Genomic DNA, 19,774 nt, shown 5'->3' with positions numbered 1-19,774 from the left:
GACTGTCCGTGGTGATATTTGTACCTTAATTCAGAGGTTAAAGCGTTTTTCCTGGACGAGCCGTTGCTTGCGCTCTCCGTAAATGCTGCAAGAACAGCGCGTGGTGCTTTGACTCGGCGAGCGCGAGAGAAACTCTCATATCTGAGGAGTCGTGAAGATCACGTTACTCAATGCTCCATCACTCCCCTGTAACCAGGTAACGGCTCTTCCGCAAGCACACGCCGAGGGAAGGTAGGCGTGATATAAATCACTCCGGTACCGTCAGCCTGTGTGCGCGCACGCGTGTGTTTTAGAGGTTTGTTGTTGATTATAAGCAGTAAGTGCAGGGCGTGTTCTTTAGGGCACAAGACTACTGGGCAGGTCATTTCTGATTGTTAATGATCCCAAATGAAAAGCGTCATATTTTTCACTCAGGTTATTATAGGCTACAGCTGATATTTTGTTTGACAGACCAAGGTGAAACCCTTAAGTAAACTTTGTTACAGCTTTTGAATTTGAAATTCTGACATGCACAAGATTTTCAATGTTTTGAATCTAATGATTATTACATGCATACATTCCCATGTTAACCATAACTGTCATAATTTGATCATGCAAGCATCATATAAACGCATTAAACAGATTGCTATAACCAGATAAAGGGAAAAAAGCCATATTGTGTCAAATTTTTGAACATGAAAACAATATGTGCAATATAGGCTACACCTTATTTGACAACAATTTCATTTGTGAATTTCTAAACAAACTTAATTTTGAGTGATATTAGTTTCGATTACATTTACTTAAGCAGAATGTGGATCTTAATTGGAAAAATGATGTGCAAAATGTGGTCTTATGAAAAACCTCAGGGAACAGATTTGTATTGGTTTACATTTAAATATCGACGGAACATAAAAGGTGCTTCAGATGCACATTTTGGACAGTTACACATCTGACCTGACTTCTGATATATGCCTGTTCTATTAGTATTTGCACAAAATGTTCTCACTTTTTTCTACTTGTCTAAGAGGTTTAAGGGTAGGCTATTTTTAGTAAAAAAAACAAAAAAACAAGAAGATATTCAATTATTAGATATATAAAATCCCTCATAACTCTCTTATAACTTTGAATTTCTTTTTGGGTCTTATGAAAAACCTCAGGGAACAGATTTGTATTGGTTTACATTTAAATATCGACGGAACATAAAAGGTGCTTCAGATGCACATTTTGGACAGTTACACATCTGACCTGACTTCTGATATATGCCTGTTCTATTAGTATTTGCACAAAATGTTCTCACTTTTTTCTACTTGTCTAAGAGGTTTAAGGGTAGGCTATTTTTAGTAAAAAAAAACAAAAAAACAAGAAGATATTCAATTATTAGATATATAAAATCCCTCATAACTCTCTTATAACTTTGAATTTCTTTTTGAATACACCTGGTGTAATGCAGCGGTAATGTCTGATATAGATCCTAAATCAGCTATCTGGGATCAAAAAGGTCAAAAAATATGAACCCGTGATACCTAGATAGTATAAGAGAGCCATCAGACAGTAAATGGAATGAATGATCCGCTCAAGAGGTTAAAGATGAAAGGATTTTCACTGAAGAGTCATAAAATATAATGCATGCACAAGAAAACACTCTCACTGAGTGCATGGATGGTTGGAGACTTTAAAAGCACGTTACCAGGTAAGAACAGAAAGTTAACTGCTCTTCAAACAATTCTATCAATTTCACCTTCAGAATTTTGTCTTCATTACAAGAACTAATGGTAAGGTTATGTTTTAAAATCAAAAAAAAAAAAAGATTGCTCAATTAAGTGCTGTGCTGAAAATTCTTTACCTAATTTTGTGTTCCCGGTCAAAAAGTAAATTGTAAATCTCTCATTATGCTATATTATGACCAAATCTTGGATCCAATCTTTTTGTCAACATGTTTTAATTAGCACAGGTTTTGTATTTTTTATTATAATTTTTTTTTAGAACTGATTGATCATAAGCTCTATTGATCTGAACTGAACTTGTGGACCTCTGTTTTTGAGTGAAAAAATAAATAAATTGTGGATCATTTGTGGATAATGTTGGCAGTAGTCACTCAAAAACTGAGTATAAGCTCAATAAGCGTATAAGATCAATGAGGCCTATAATCAGTTAGTTTTAAATAACATAGCTTGAGAAATTTATTAGCAATTTTTTTGTATGCTGGTCCCTTTCATACTCTTTCCAGGTCAAAAAAATAGCCAGAACACAATATGAGGTTTAAAGATTTAGATGTGTTGTTTAGAAACTCTAGTGAATGCATTGCTTCTTTTCCTTCGTAAGCGAGCTAAAAGTGGTCCGAATCTGATGTTGTGCCGTCAAGATTATGTCACAGGGTGCAGGAAATCAATAGCTCATTACTTGCACTTGACTTAGGGATCCCTGCCGTGTTTATTCGCCGTATCTATAGCATTTCAAAACTGTTGATGCCTTAACAGCAAATCCCAGAGGTGTTCTCTGAAAATCCATCAAACCCTGGGCCACCATAAACAACCGCTCAGACCTTAAAGGGGGCATAACACACACAGTTTCACCCAATCTCATGTTAATCTTGAGTACCTATAGAGTAGTACTGCATCCTTCATATCTCCAAAAAGTCTTTAGTTTTATCATATTTATAAAAGAAAGATACAGCTTTACGATTCTCTCCGGAAAAAGTATCAAACAATGTGCAAATCCAGAGTCGAACTGGACCTTGTTTATAAAACGTTCGTCAACAAACACAAAAATTCTTCCGGGAGAAATGCCCATATAAGGAGTTCCACCCTCGTTTATGTCATGAAGAGCCACGATCGAAAAAAACTCTCCGAAACTTGTACAAACCTGGAAGTACGATTTTTGACAGAAATACTCCGTCATACGTCCAAATTGTTTTTTGAAACTTTGTCCATGCTTAGCATGAGAATCCAACTCTTTAACAGTGTAAACAACTCTGAATGCATGAAACAGCATTGTACCCCCCCTTTAAACAACCATGCCCTATCTGCCATAAAAAATGAGCTCCATTAGTGGCTTGTCCGAGTGCTAGTTCAGAGGTAGACTGACCGTCTTGTGTATCTGACCGGCCGGGTTTGTGGGTCCACTCCCACAGTGTGCTAAAGGTCATTGCTAAGGTGCACTGGCTGCTTCTGTTCCTGCATCATTAAGCCAGCATGTGGCTTGTAAATGTCAACAAGTATAACCCCCCAAGCTCTCTGCTATGCTTCAGAGCATCATCATTTGTGTCAAACCTCTCCTACTGTCTTCACTGAGTGGATCTGCTGGCCTGCAAACACTGAAGATTGGCTGATTTCCAGCTGAACCAGGACTGACTATTAATTTGTGTTACTGGTATTAAATTGATTGACAGGTCAAGGCGATCAAAAAAGAGAAATCCTCTTTAGGTGACTGCTTGTTAGTGTAACATATGCCTCCGTTATATCAGTTCCGTCAGCCTGCCTTCAGGCTATGTGATGATTTCTGATATATTCCAGCAGATATGACTGTTGAATGCCTCCTGTCTATGTCAGTTCACACACTTAATGGCCAGACTAGCGTTTCCCACAAATGATTGTCATTGGGGTCACAGTCTAAACCGCCCACGGCAACAGTCTGATGTATACTGTGCACAAAACTGGAAAGTACTTATTGCTTTTGGACAGAAATAATCACTTTCAGCTATTTTTTAATGGTGTTATAGAAGCAGCCAGGCAGCGATTGAATTATTCTAGCCTCACGACTGTTGGGGTCATGCCCCCATTGAGACATTCCTTGTGGTTTCAGCATTGATCATTTATTAACCCTGATTTGGATTTATTACTTCTTGCTCAGAATTCAGAATAAGGCTTTAGAAACAAGTATGCCAAAAAATGTGATAAGATAAAGCCACAATCTCACATGAAACATAAATGTACTTTCATGTTATGAAGGTCTTTGGTGGCAGGCAATTTCTTTTTTCACACACAGAGAAAAGGAAGTGGTCATGAAACTGTGAAGGAGAAAAGTGAGGTTGATAAAAAAATAATCAGATTTTAAGGAGGATTTTTTCTTCTTCACTTGTTTAGTAGGTTTGGTCAGCCAATATAACATAATTCACTGAGAAACAGAGTCTAAGAAAATGCAGTTCAAAGAACTTCCAAATCATTGAGTATGTTTCAACTAGAGTTGCAAAAACGTGCATCATTAACATTTTATGTGAAATGTATTTTATATAAAATTTATAAGAAATGACAGCACAGAACTGTTGCTGTGGTGATTGTTTGTTTTAGGAAACATGCTATACATGCTGGTAATGTTACACATTGATGTAATTAATTAAAATAGAAAAAAAACATTAACATGAATAATCATAAGAAGTTGTTAAGTAATTTTATTTGTCAATTAAATACACTGTTTCATTGACAGTATGCTGTAAAATGTAAGCAAATTTAAAGCTTTAGTACGGACAAAACAACATGAAATTATTGGTTTTCTGTCTTTTGATGTATTTCCTGCTGAAATAGCAAATAAGCCTTAGCTATGAAAGTAAGGACTTCATGTTTTCTGTACAAGGTGTGTGTGTGTGTGTGTGTGTGTGTGTTAAAGTAATATTAAAATACAGCAACAGTTCCAGTTTGCCTGCAGACAAGTGTATATGACAAAATATTGCTCCCTAAACACAAATGCTGCATGTCCGTCAATCAATGTCTCTGTATGTTCACAATCTTAATCTGGGTTCATAAATGGATTGATATCACCAGTGTTGTTTATGTCCAGAGTGAAGGAATCAAATTGGAGAAGTAACAAAAATGTCCACATAGACTGTTTGATAATCCAAACTCTACACATGAGGATACTGTTGGATGCTTCAGGGGGAATGTGTTGAAAACAAGCTCACTGAGTACATAAACCTTCTGTTTAGTTTGGTTGTAAACTGAAAATGGTCACGTGGCAGGAAGCCCCCTGAAAAAAGAGAAAAAAGAGAGAGAGAGAGCAGTGAGCACACAGAAGCATAAGCCACTTATTTAACCCAATCTGACCTCAGTACCTCAACAGCAGGTTCTCCACACTATTTCCAACACACACAATTTAGAAGATTTTCATGATCAGCAAATCCATGGACTTTGGACCCTTTGAAAGACCACCTATATGAAGACATTCTTTAGAAGTCTACTTTTAAATTAAATAGTAAAAATGACATTTTAGCAACGCTTCATTCAAGCACTGACATGCAATTTAATGCTGATGGATTACCATTGTATCAAAACCGATTCTTTCATGCACTGCGGTAACAAATGAGAGTAATGAGAGATGAGTCACACATCATCAGACTGTCGATTTATGCAGCCTATGTATCCGTCTAACTTTCCGCCCAGAAGCTTTCTGATTTGTTCCTTTCTGTGGAAAACACTCACACAGATTGATATTCTGGTGGCATCTTCGTGGTATTGCTCTCTCGACTCATCACATCGCGAATGAGCAGGAGGTTTCTGAAGATCAGACGATACCTCACGAGATCTCAGAGCGCAGTTCGGTCTCTGAAGCCTGTTTACGTTCACACACGTCGGCACATAATTTAGAAGCCCTTGAATGGTTGATGAGAAGCTGAACTCTCTTGACTCCACTTGATTGTGTTTGTGTTACTCTCTTTCACACTCTCTCAGCTCTGTTTTTTTCTGATTCCATTCCTTGGTCATTGGACTGACCCCATCGCTGCCTCTTACTGTGCTTTCACACCGCCGGCGGCGAGAGCGTCAAAAGATCGCTCTGGCCGCGCTACCCACAACGCTGACCACCGGCGGCGAGAGCGTCAAAATTCGCTCTGGCTGCCCTGTAGACGCTCCACGATCGGTCTTTATTTAAAGGGGCCGCAAACATACCAAACAAGCGTTCTGATCTTGTGCAGACTTACCACAAAAAGGGTATAACCTTATGATATATCTTAAATGTGAAAGTAAAAAAAATATTAATGGAAAGAACTTAACAATATACTTACATGTTTGCTAACGAAATAAACCAATTAAAAGCTATTTGTGTGGCGTGGCTTTTGTGTTCTCATTTCAATATTTTAAATGTATTTAAAAATGTATGTAAAATTTTTTTTGAATATATATTTATTGTATTTAATTAACAATAATTTGTACCATTAATTTGTGTGCAGCCTACATTGAAAACAGTCCTGGTTAAAGTGTAGCCTTAACCCTTTCATGCATGAATGATTAAATCACAAAGTAAGATTTTTTTATATTTATTTTTTAAACCAGCGAAAAATCATGCAAATAACTTTTTTCAATATATTTTATTTTGAGGGAGTTACATATCTGTCTACTGTAGTGGACACCGTGAATAAAAGGTTTAATGTAATTGGTCATGGTTTTACTACAGTACCTGCGTTTGTTTTTGTGGTAACCTCAGTAAAACCATGGTTAATTTACATAAGGGTTTGATCAATACAACACATATTTTTCGTTTAACCCAATAGGTTTCATCATGTCAGAAATATTTTGCAACATCCTCTGGCGCGAAAGTTAGCACGCAATTCCCGCTTATTTTCAGAAAATATATAACGTAAATGCGCATTCGCAACTCACCAGAAACACCAACAACCTCAGACACCTTGGTCCAAGCAACATTTTTTATTTTCACGTCTCTGTACACAGACAGAGACACATCATAAATGACTGGGAAACCCGCCACAGCAATAATTAATCTCTCTTCCATTTTGATTAGGAACTAATGTGTGGTCGGAACCAAAGTTTACAGGACTGCGTTCTCTGGGACCCTCTCAAGCGGAGGAATTCTACATTCCGATTGGTTGCCGCCCAACAGCGTCATAGTTCATTACCATAAAGTTGAACTGATTTCAACTCTCCTTGACGCCCTCGCCGGCCAAGACGCGCCGCGCCGCTCCTCGCCGCTTTTCGCCGCCCGCTCACATTGAAAATGAATGTCTTCCGGTCACTTTGACGCTCTCGCCGCCGGCGGTGTGAACGCACAGTTAGAGTGCTTTATTTGTAAGTCACTGTGATATGTGAGTCATAACGATTTCTTTGTGAGTCACTGAAATAAATACCTTGCCAAAAAAAAAAAATATCTAAGTAAAATTTTCCACTTCATGGTGTCCTGGTTTATTTCTCTAATTACAAAGGAACGGCCACCTTCTGTCATGGTAAGCCATCCTGAGTTACTGCTTAACTATCAGCTGGTTTATCAGGAGGCCAGGTCGTTAACACAATTTGGAAACACCATAAGGCCAGTTTCACACTGCATGTTTTGCGTTCACACTGATGGTGTTTCTGCTCAGAGCTGTGGCTCTGTGCAGAAAACAGTTATTTCTGGATCACTACATCGAGTATTTCTTTTAATAAGCCATAAATGGCTACCAGAAGTGTGCCAACTGTCACCATTACAAACTTAAGAACTGGGAAATCTAACAGGGAACCACATTTACATTTAAATGGTAAAGAATCTACATGGAACCCCAAAATGTAGCTATGGACCATTTCAGCGGATATTCGGCGGTTTAAGGAAGTGATGTCTTTGTTCCTTGGACGTTTCCGGTTAGTGTTTGAGCGCATTCAAAACAATGGCGGCAGGCGCTTGATGCACAGTGGGATTACGATAATTGATTTAATCCTGCTGTTTAAAATGTCAAAATTAAAATTAGATCCTTGTTGCTCGGTGGTTGGGTGCTCCCTCTGGCCTGGAACTAACATTAATTTATAAATAATCGGAAATAAAAGGGTTTAGATTTCCGAGAAACGCGCCTGGATTGCAGCAGTGAAGCGAGAAGCAGAATAGCAACTCGCAGCTCGTGGATCTACAGCGCACATTTCGATTCAGGTAAGGAAATGTTGTGTTTTTTTCCCCCATTTGATCATTTGTATTTATTTACGTTAACTCTTCAAGTATGATGCAAAATTGTGTTGTCGTCATTGTTTACATATGCGCCTATTCATTTAGCGTTGTAATATACATGCATGTTCTGTAAAGCTGCAGTGAAACGATATGTATTGTGAAAAGCGCTGTACAAATAAATATGAAAATGAATATTTGCGTAGATATACATGACCCAGCAATGCAAGTGAAATGTCCATTAAAAACCTCCCCGGGCATCTTGGCGACAAACCATGATAAGTACGTAAGTGACTGTTTGTCTTGCTTCAGTTTAACCAAACATAAGACTGATGTCATCCATTGTACGAACAAATGATCCCAACCTTTCCGTTAAGGAGTTAATTGCATCTAGACTGCGATATGCATTTACTGCCATCTCTCGTGTACACGCACGCAGCATCAATCAGAGCCGTCCGGAAGACTACTTTTAAATTTCTTTGTAAGTTTGCGCCTCAGTCATATTTAAAGGGTAATTCCAATAACCGTTTATTTAAAAAAAATTTAATACCGCAACTGTTGCGTTTTCGCTAGACTTAAAAAGTACACGATTGTTTTGACAGATCTGAGATTTAAAAAATGGCGCTACCGGAAATGCTTCAGGACCAGACATGCGCAGTAGCGTTCCAACGCCTTTGTTATTGTTTACGTCTTTGAAATGGTCTATAGGCCCTGTCCACACGAACACATTTTCAAAACCGCATTTTTTTCTATGCGGTTTGGCCGTTAGTCCACACGTAAACGGAGTATCACTCAGGTCACTGAAATTGAACCTTTTTGAAAACTCCTGCCAGGATGAAGATTTTCAGAAACTCCGGTTGCAGTGTCGTCGTGTAGCCGGTGAAACCGGACATTTTCGCTTGTGACTTTGTAGTGCGCGTTTTTTTAGGGTTCTGATGGGCCCACATGAATTTACGGCTAGGGTTATATCGCCACCTGTTGGTTTGGCATGCTGTTGACAGAGCTTCATAGCACGTTTTTCATGTGGACAAGATTTTTTTTTAAACAAAGGAGGAAAAACTTAAATTACTTATTATCATCTGGATTCAATCAGATTTACTAAATGGTAATGGTGATTCAGTCAGTTTTCAGTGAAAAAAGGCCAATGTGATATAAATTAAATAAGAAATGAAGTTACACTGTGAGATAAAAAAAAAAATTGGGCACAATACAGGCACAATTGCAGAAATGCTTTTATTGCCAAAAAAGCCGGAAATTGTAGATTATAAAGTCACACCATAAGATGTGTCACATTGCGAGAAAAAAAACGTATGGGAAACAATGTATCTTATTTTTATATAAGAGGAGGCATGGGCATGTTTAACCTGTAGAAAGATTCTGTTATTCTTGTTTGCTTGAAGTTGCAAACTAGTAATTGTTACCATATTATTTTAATTTATTTTTTGTAATCATAAAGACACTGGTGGTTTATAGTGTGAATAGTTTGCTATTTACTGCACTTTGTTATTTTTCTATTTATTTACCTTTAGAGACTAATAAACCAGAAGTCTTGGAACTAGCTTACTTCTGCATTGAAATATGGTGAATAAAGTCACAATTTGAGATATAAAGTGGCATGCATCTGCTTTTTACGTTGAAGCAGAAACAGGCTTCCAAAAGCACTTGTATCAAGCTTGAAAGTTGTTCCTTTTTTCAAACAGTAGGTTTACGGTTCACTTTATTATTTTATGTTGCTTCATAAAAGTTTATTGCAAAATACCATGTTGTTAAATATTTTTATTGTGCATACTCCACCTATTTTGTGCCGAATTTAGCATGCCACACATAGCAAAAATAGGCTCAGCACCTAAACTCTGCAGTGTGAAACAGGCCTGACACCGTTTTACTGCTAAACCTACGAGATGAAGAGGGTGCCACTTCAAGACTTGCCGTAAATCGCAACACTTTGATGTGAGCTCACGACAGTCCCATTGAAGTCAATGTTTGGCGTGTCGTTTCCTCACAAAGTCCACACAGCTAATAGTAGAGGAGGGGCAGGTAAGGTGAGAGAGTGCCATCATAATAACAGCTCACATTTCTGCTGTTACAATTTCAGCATTTCAGGAACCAATGAGAAGCTATTCAAGTCGTAGTTCTGCTCTCAATGGGGGAAACACACTGATCTGTATCACATCAGGAACTATAATTGGCACCTTAGAGGATTTGAATCAAAGGGCTTTGTCAAATTGTTCTAAAATACATTCACTGGAAGCGATGTACGTGTTGGGTGTTATAATTCGATGATAGCCTCGTGGTTAGTACGTCGACATATAGCGCAACTACGCTCACAGCGATCAGAGTTTGAATCCTGCCTCTTGGTCTTTTGCTCATCCCGCTCCACCCAATACTTTCCTGTCATCTCTCCGCTGTACTCTCAAAATAAAAAGGCACAAAAAGCCCATTAATGAAACTTAAAAAAAAAAAAACATTACTGGAGTATGTTTTACAAAACATACTGTCAGTCTTTCTACTTTAAAGTGTTCCATTTAATTCCATGTGTTACTTTTCTTAACAGTGAGATTTACTAGCAATTTCTAAGTGAAAATTGTTTCTACAACATTTTTCAGTGTGGCAAAAAAATACATCAGGTGGATGGAGAAAAAAAACACAACTGTCTGGAAACAGAGTTGTAGAGTTTATTTTTGCCATTGTTGCCTAAAATAACTACATAAGTATTATGTGGATGTGATTCATAGGTCAAAAAAATCCTCTGAGTTCAACTCTATGTAACAAGTACTTGTGCTTTTTTTGGTCCAGAAATGAAGATCATCTCTATTATTCTGTCTTGAGAACGACTGCGTACCCAACAAAAACACTCCAACACAACCAGTCACAATATAACACAATACATCAGTTAAAATATGATTAAATATATTCTAAACAACAATATTATTTCATTGTCATCATGTGACATATTCAAGAGTTATATTCTGCTAAAAAGAGAAGAAAGGCTTTCGTAATGTAAATGCGTCCCTTGTTGGTTTCTGGGAGAAAACCAGTGGATTTCTCTGGTACCTGTTTTACAGTGATGAATCTGGAGACAGAAAGAACAAAAGGTCAGTGGATGTTCTACTTTTTGCATCTCCTCACATCCTCTTTTTAAAAAATAGCCTTTGACATGAATCAGAATTACTGTCTTTAACTTCCACCTGGAAGCGTGTTTGTAAGTCGCGACTACTGCAAAGCAGCAATAGAACAAAAGATGTTTGCTATAATTGAGGTGGTATCTGAAATTTTATGCATGCACTTCTCCCTCTCTGACTTCCATCTCAACAGAAAAACACACACACACACACACACACACATAAAATGTACCGTGCATCCTTAAAGCAGTACACAGCCCTTCTTCTTGACCTTGGTGGGCTGTGGGCAGAGCACAGCACGAATGGCCTCATCAAACACTGTCTTCAGACCTCTCTGAGTGAGAGCAGAGCACTCCAGGTATTTTACTGCATCTGTTTGCACACACAGACGCACAAAGATCAGGTTTGTTAACAACACTTCCTTTCTCTCTATATATATTATAAGCATAGTTTGTATGAAGCATCTCTGATCCACTATGAGTGGGATATTTAGCACCAGATGCCTGGGTGCATTAGGTGTGCACAAATCTGTCATATTTGAGCATGTAGGAGGACTAGCCCATGTGTTCTCCCAAATGCTAGATCAAATCACACTGAGAACAAATTGCATTTAGCATCTAAATCTGTAGCCTGATATGTAGTGCTTTGTAATTTTGTGTATTTAAAGACTATGTGGTAATTATATGTTACAAAGAAACAGACAATAAACAGTGTTTGCATTTGTCTTGTATCTTAAGCCTGATTTTTTCTCTCTCGCTCTCTTTCTTTCTTTCTTTTTTTTGTCTACGAACAGATTTCCAATAGAACTGTTGCAGCTATAAACTGTTTAAGTCTGTAGTTCAAAAAGTGGAAAACAAATAAATTTTTTGTTGTTGATGCCTTATTTCAGAAATATATAACTCAAATACAGAACCGTTCAAAATTTAAAGGTTAGTAAGAATTGTTGAATGCTTTTGAAAGTGTCTTATGCTCACCAAGGCTGTATTTATTTGATCATAAATACAGTAAAACAGTAATACTGTTAAATATAATTACAATTTGAAATAACTGTTTTCTGTTTTAATATATTTTAAAAACAGAATTTTCAGCAAACATTACTCCAGTCTTCAGTGTCACATGATTCACATTTTAATATGCTGATCTGGTGCTCAAGAAATATTTCTTCTTATTATTAATTATCAATGTTGAAAATGCTGCTTAATATTTTTGTGGAAATCATTTTTCAGGATTCTTTGATGAATAGAAAGTTCAAAAGAACATGTATTTAAAATTAATTTTTTAAAATAACAATACAAATGTGTTTACTGTCACTTTTGATCAATTTAATGCATCCTTGCTGAATGAAAGTATTAATTTCTGACAAAAAAATCTTGATGCCAAACTTTTGAACTGTACTGTCATCCAGTGATGTAAAAAGGACAAATCCACCCCTGCCACCTTACCTAACTTCCATCTCAACAGAAAAACACACACACACACACACACACACATAAAATGTACCGTGCATCCTTAAAGCAGTACACAGCCCTTCTTCTTGACCTTGGTGGGCTGTGGGCAGAGCACAGCACGAATGGCCTCATCAAACACTGTCTTCAGACCTCTCTGAGTGAGAGCAGAGCACTCCAGGTATTTTACTGCATCTGTTTGCACACACAGACGCACAAAGATCAGGTTTGTTAACAACACTTCCTTTCTCTCTATATATATTATAAGCATAGTTTGTATGAAGCATCTCTGATCCACTATGAGTGGGATATTTAGCACCAGATGCCTGGGTGCATTAGGTGTGCACAAATCTGTCATATCTGAGCATGTAGGAGGACTAGCCCATGTGTTCTCCCAAATGCTAGATCAAATCACACTGAGAACAAATTGCATTTAGCATCTAAATCTGTAGCCTGATATGTAGTGCTTTGTAATTTTGTGTATTTAAAGACTATGTGGTAATTATATGTTACAAAGAAACAGACAATAAACAGTGTTTGCATTTGTCTTGCATCTTAAGCCTTATTTTTATCTCTTTTTTTTTTCTTTGAACAGATTTCCAATAGAACTTTTGCAGTCTGGAGTTCAAAAAGTGGAAAACAAATCTTTTTTTTTTTGATGCCTCATTTCAGAAATATATAACTCAAATAGAGAACTGTTCAAATGTTAAAGGTTAGTAAGAATTGTTGAATGTTTTTCAAAGTCTCTTATGCTCACCAAGGCTGTATTTATATGATCAAAAAACAGTAAAAAGAAAAAAAATAGCAATACTGTTAAATATATTTGCAATTTGAAACAACTGTTATCTGTTTTAATATATTTGGTCACACTTTATTTTAAGGTCCAATTCTCACTACTAACAAACCATTAACCATGACTTTTGCCTCAGTAAACTCCTAATTATTGCTGATTAATATTTAGTAAGGTAGTTGTTAATTTTAGTTATTGTGTAGGATTAGGGATGTAGAATATGGTCATGCATAATACTGTATGTGCTTTTTAAGTACTAATAAACAGCCAATACGCTAGTGATATGCATAATAATAAACAACTAGTTAATAGTGAGAACTGGTCCCTATACTAAAGTGTAGTATTTTATATTTTAAAATGTAAAAAAAAAAAAATTGTCACCAGCCATTACTCCAGTTTTCAGTGTCTCATCATCCTTCAGCAAATCATTTTAATATGCTGATTTGCTGCTGAAGAAATATTTATTATTGCAAATGATGAATAGAATGTTCAAAAGGACAGCATTGATTTGAAATAGAAATATTTTATAACATTACAAATGTGTTTACTGTCACTTTTGATCAATTTAATGCATCCTTGCTGAATGAAAGTAATAATTTCTGACAAAAAACAATCTTGACGGCAAACTGTCATCTAGTGATGTAAAAAGCTGCACTGCTGCTGCCTTACCAACTTCTTTGGCCAATGCAAGACCCTGTGGGTAAGTGATTGGAGCCAGTTTTTTCTCCTTCAGCTTCTCGATGGTCTCCTTCTCATCTCTCAAATCGAGCTTGGTGCCGACCAGAATAATTGGAGTGGAAGGGCAGTGGTGCCTCACCTCTGGGTACCACTAGAGGGAGCAGAGGAGCAGATCAAAACCGTTAATTCACATCTGTTTATCAGTACATCTTTAGACTCTGTGGTATTTTTCTTTGCCTGTCTGTTGTCAAATACACAGGCTACAAAGCTGTTTAAAGTTGATCTCTTCATGCAGTTGAGCTGTTAATGCTTGCTCCTTCCCACAACCAATCTCTATGCAAGTCTGTCCCTGCGTCTCAGTGTTCATAATGTCCATCCTAAATAGTATGCGAGATTAGAATAAGCGTGTCCCAAAGCATAGTATGTTGAAAAGAGTATGCCAAAAGTCCCCGGATGGCCTACTATTTCAGGTCGATTTTTGAAGTGTGGATCCGTGCACACTCTAATGGCTAAAATTGCCCACAATCCATTGCGCTTTGGAGAAGGATTCGGTCCAGAACTACAAACACGAATAAAACGCGTTAAGAAAACTACAAACGTGCCGGATGCACGCGATCGACTGTTAGGTAGAGAGGTTTACGAAAAGGAGTTTGAGTTACTAATAATCAACATTTAACCTGGTAAAAAAATATTTATTTATTGTTATCCGTGTTATATTTCATCTGCAACAGTAATGTGAACTTTTATAAACATCCATTTGGTCGTTAACTTTTAAATGCATCATTATGCAGAAAATATGAGCAGAGTTCTCCGCATGAAAAACCCGCGACTGGCAGATCAACGAGCTACTTCTTTTCTCTCCAGTACGGTAATAAGTTAAATGAAATGAAATGTGGAGGATGTTAACTGTGACAAGATGATTGACAGGTCAGTGTACAGTGACAGGGTGCGTGTAACAGGTGCGACAGAGTGGTCCTTTAAAGACGCAATTGTGTGATGTGATAGTCCCTGCGTTCCTTTTGGAAGGGCTCATCCCTATGCCCTAAACCCTTCAAAGGGTTTACCCTCCTGAGTGAGAGCTTCGAAGGGTTGAAGGGTGTTTCTTGAAGTACCCTTCTGCGGCATCATCACGTGCCCACACGGAGGCGCCGTCATCATACAAAGAATCTGCACAAAGGATCATGGGAGCCCGAAGTGTCCATCAGTTGTACCCTTCGAAAACCTTCATTCCGAAGGGCCCTTTGAAGTGGCCAGTTTTGAGCACTTCGGTTTGGAAGAACCCTTCAATATGGCGGCCATGATTGTTTTCACTCCAAAGTGCCCTTCGGAGGGCGATATATCCTGTTTGGAACGCACCGAGTATGTCCCAAAGCTTGCCTACTCTTCTACTACACACTCAAAGTGTGTACTTTTTCTTCACCAAAAGAGTACATACTTTAAGGGGGTAGTATAAGTAGGCACATTGAGATGCAGAATGCCATTCATTTCAAATGGACGCTACAATACACGCTAATGGACATGTTCAGTTTGTTCTGCTTTACGCCTGTCATTTTTAAATGTGCCAAGGCCTTTTTATTGAAAAGATTTTCCTCAGAAAAGCACTGACTGAATCATTGGTTAAAGCTCAGCACAAAAACAATGTCAGTGGTATCTCAGAAAGTGTGCAGACTATGTGAAAAATGCAGCAAAAACTGTTTCTAACTTAGTCACTGCAGAGCAGATGAAAAAGCTTTATGAAAACTTATGGTGCACAAGGACTGCTGCACTTCTCAAGGCCTGGCCTCTGAATGTTGTCTTTAATCTGACAATCACAAACACCATTGTTTTCTTGCACAAAGCAACCCATGCAGTCACGTTGAGCAGAACTTGGGTGGACAATGGGCACAAGAGCATTGTTATAGTAAGCCTACAGTGTCCTTGCCATCCCAACAGACGCACAAGTTTTATATCGGCAAACACGGTCTAAAATAGGGTGACCATACGTGCCATTTTCCCGGCCAGGATTTCTATATTGCCTAAAATATCTAGGTTTTGGCTTTGTTTGCGTGTGCAGACCGATCGGTGTATGACATCAAAGTACCATACAGACGGTTACGCTTTCGAAACGCTCTCGAGGTACTTTGATGTCAAACACTGATCGGTCTGAGCCGCACTGCTTTTAAGTCGAACACACCTAATATGTACGCGTAATTGCATCGCTTTGACCGTAGATCCCACCTTCTCACACGCCATGATTGGTCCATTATGTACAATGCTTGCATGTTATTGGTCAAACTACTTTTCGATCATTACCTTCAGCAAGCATGAAAACAGGAAAACAAAGCCAAAACAAATCCTGGCCAGGACGCGTCCTGGGAAAATGGCACGTATGGTCACCCTAGTCTAAAACAACAAAGCAGACATCCATTTATAAGTTAATACTGTCAATGATGTTTTGATCTCTGAAGAGCAATTTAGCACTACACTTATACTGTAGCTTTACAGATGGAGACAAATAAAACACAGACACTGCACTATGAGCTAAACTGCACACAATAAAATATCACTTTAAAGAAAGCAGTAAACAAACATATCCTTGATACTTCTATGACTCAGGGTCTAAATCTGGCACTAGCCTACATCAATTCCCTTTCAGTCCTGCATTTGATCTACAGAGGCTCATCTATTAAGGCTTTTGCATGAAACTTAAATGTGTCTTTGTTTTTTTTTCTCTTCAAGCTTATTAATAAGAGACTTCAAAAGGGTTTAGAAACACAAAACCGTGGCCTTCGTTAGAAATCAGCACATCTGCAGTGGCATTTATGATTGGTGGGCAGGTGGGTCGCTACTTAGCTTCCTAAGCCTCGCTTTCTAATCTAGTCAAAGCAAAGCATTATTGCAGCACCCCATTTTCAGGTACTATCAGCCCAGAAAGTGAGAAATGATCTCTTCGCACTTAACATCTCCATGGCAGGTGATTGCTACCGAATGGATGCGTAAGCACAGGCCATGTGACGTCTTACAACCCCCAGTGCATGTATGCGCTTTCCTCCCCACTTTAAATAGATTTTAATTTGTCTCCTCAACCTCGCACAATTTATCAAGACTAAATTTGCATATGGCCAGTGTTACCATGGTTACTTCTCAGGAATATACTGTAGAAATAATAAAGGGAACGACCGGGAGGGTAGAAAAAGCAAAGAGTGGAAGAAGCTTCTGAAGGTCTTTGATTAGGAGTGAAAGCAAAAAGCATTAAGGAACCGGCGAGATGAGATTGCCATTGTTTGAACTTAATAAGAATTCAAAGGGCTGTTTGCATACTTGTTTATGCAAGCTCTGGTTTTAAGCAATGTAAATTGGACCGGATTAAGCCTCGAGTGGTTCTGGAATTATTGATATCACAAACAATTTGCTTTCCGTTCCATCTCAGGCACCTTAAACATGCTGCAGAGGCCTTGATAAGGTCTGGCATAATAACAAAAACAACTCAGCAGAAAATAATCTCTCGTTCTCTTTGCTCGTTCATTTTATCTTTATTAATGAAAAGAAATCTAGGGTGGTACAGTATTACAAAGCTATCTTTCTGTTTGTGTTGGATCATCATGATTCCTTTTATCAACGTGAATCTCTTTTTGTTTTTTTGTCAATTCTCTTTGTACGTTCGCAGCTGCAGTTAGGTTCTTGTGCTCTCACTAATGCAACTTTATATTACCAAGCTCAATTCAGTTTATATTCACAATACAACGTTTTGCTATCACTCTGCACAGGTATCACTTTGCAAAATGGTTCTTAAAACTGTTGTAAAGACCAGTTAGTTTATGCAAAAGCAATAAATAACAATAAACAACGCTCTTACATGTCAGTTTCTATATACTAATACATTTTTTAAAGTTGTATAAATTAATAATAGTTAATCTATTGTGTATTATAAACAAACATAATTTAACAATGAACAATAACGTATTTATAAATGAACATTAATACAAATTTAAAAATGCAGCAAAATTGTTTAGATAATGCATTAACTAATGTTAACAAATTGAATCTTATTGTAAAGTTTTATATTTTTAATAAGTATGCATTTAAATAAGTGTGCAAATCTTTAAAAAAAATTTTCCCTGCAAACACAAAATTACATATTTTGAAGGCTGTTGGGGTCCAAAACAACACAGGACCCCACTGACTTTCATTTTAGTGAAAACATAAAGAGACATTTAAAAAAAAAAATTATTTTATATTCCACAGAAGAAAGTCATACGCGTTTGGAACGCCATGCTGGTGTGAAAATCATGACAGAATTTTCAGCTATGCCTTTAAGTTTAAGATATTTGCTGATTTTCTCCAGTCAAACTGCACTTTGATGTAAACTCAGATCCTGGAATCAATAATCTTTTGCGACAGAGAGATGTCTGTTTATCTCAACAATACTCTATTGATTTGAATAGAGAGAACAAGATTTTCTGAAAAAAAAAAAACTTTTAGCTTTCTAAAGAGAACATGTCCCTCACAAAGTATTTGAATTTTAATGTCAGGGACATTTTCTCTTCAAAAAATTATTTTTTATAACTTCTTACAAAGACATGCTTATCCATAGCATGCCAGGCTTCTTAACTAGCTAAACCAGGACTGCTGGTCTAAGCAGGATACACTACATTCCTTTGTTAGAATCCTGATAGCTTAAGGGAGCAAAGAGTAAGTACCGTAGTAATACAAGATATCATCCCAGAATCACAATCCAGAGTCAAAGGTAAACTAACCAGCCTTCCTGAACCTATCTACATCACCTGAACCCTAGAGGACTGTACGGCACTCTTTTTGCCCCTAGGACACTGGATTATTTTCACTACATTCTCCGCAGAGAACCGTCATTTTCCCTTTTGGGATCACTCTTGAAAATGCTCTCTGTCAGGGTGAAATAGAGGCAGTTTAAACATGCTAACTGTAACAGGACAAAAGTGGTGTGTATCTGTCAGGCATCTACAGTTGCATTAATGGAGAAGATGTCAAGGTCAGCTGAGCTGCTAGCACTGTTATTATACTCCCTTAGTGGGGTTTGTGAGTGTGAGGTAGATAAATAACTTACTAAATAGAGTCTCTACTGAATGAACCTTTTGGCTGGCTGGAAAACATACAGGTAAAGATGATGCTTCCTGAGCACAAACCACTTTCCTTTTCAAAACAGCTGAATACCACTGATGGAACTCAGCCTTCATTTGTGAATGTCTAAATTCTCACAAAGCCAAAACTTTTTTTTTTTAATAGCGGCTGATGTTGACATCATGCCCACTTTATCGCTATATGAATATGAACGTTTGTAATTAAGGTCAGCAAATGCATCATGGATTAATGCACAGTGGCATCTAGTGTCCAGTCCAATGCAGAGCAAGTGTTTAAGGGCATGCATGAAGGTATGTGTACATGTGGGAATGTTGTAAGCATGCATAGAACGGCAGCAGGTTATTGTGCATGTGAATGTTGTTGATTGCTACTGGATTTTGTCTGTAGGCTTATTCTGGTGTGACCGTGCTTGTATTCTATTAAGACCAATACTAAACCACCCATAAGGACTCACCTTGGCTCTGACGTTTTCAAACGATGCTGGGCTCACCAGAGAGAAACAGATGAGAAACACATCCTGCAAAATACCATCAGAGGGCATTCATTTTGACGGATGAACTTAAAGGGTTACTTCACCCCAAAATAAAAGTTGTCATTAATTACTCACCCTCATGTCGTTCCAAACCCGACACAACCTGTTCCAAATGAGAATACTTTTTGTACGCAAAGAAAACAAAAATAACGACTTTATTCAACAATTCGTCTCCTCTGCGTCACCGTAGCGCCATTTTGGAGAGTATCCACTGAACTGCGTATGCTGTGCACCACACGGATACGTTTTCTACGTTTATTTACGCTTTGATTTGAAC

General features: G+C 37.7%; 1 protein-coding gene across 1 annotated transcript in view; it reads right to left on the bottom strand.

Annotated features, from left to right (window-relative positions):
* Positions 1–10,488: 10,488 nt before the first annotated feature.
* The window catches only part of LOC107733870 (ras-related C3 botulinum toxin substrate 2-like), a 23,921-nt gene continuing 14,635 nt past the window's right edge, over positions 10,489–19,774 (bottom strand). Inside the window, exons 4-7 of the mRNA XM_016545700.1 lie at positions 19,420–19,482; positions 13,860–14,019; positions 12,456–12,595; positions 10,489–10,906 (exon numbers count right to left, since the gene is read on the bottom strand). Coding sequence (XP_016401186.1) covers positions 12,465–12,595; positions 13,860–14,019; positions 19,420–19,482 — 354 coding nt within the window. The 3' untranslated portion in view covers positions 10,489–10,906; positions 12,456–12,464. The remainder of the gene's footprint in view (positions 10,907–12,455; positions 12,596–13,859; positions 14,020–19,419; positions 19,483–19,774) is intronic.

This window comes from Sinocyclocheilus rhinocerous, unplaced genomic scaffold (assembly GCF_001515625.1).
Source record: "Sinocyclocheilus rhinocerous isolate Xijiao unplaced genomic scaffold, SAMN03320098_v1.1 scaffold189, whole genome shotgun sequence".
NCBI lineage: Eukaryota > Metazoa > Chordata > Actinopteri > Cypriniformes > Cyprinidae > Sinocyclocheilus > Sinocyclocheilus rhinocerous.
The sequence above is the reverse complement of the archived record's forward strand: the minus strand, read 5'-3'. Positions and strand labels throughout refer to the sequence as shown.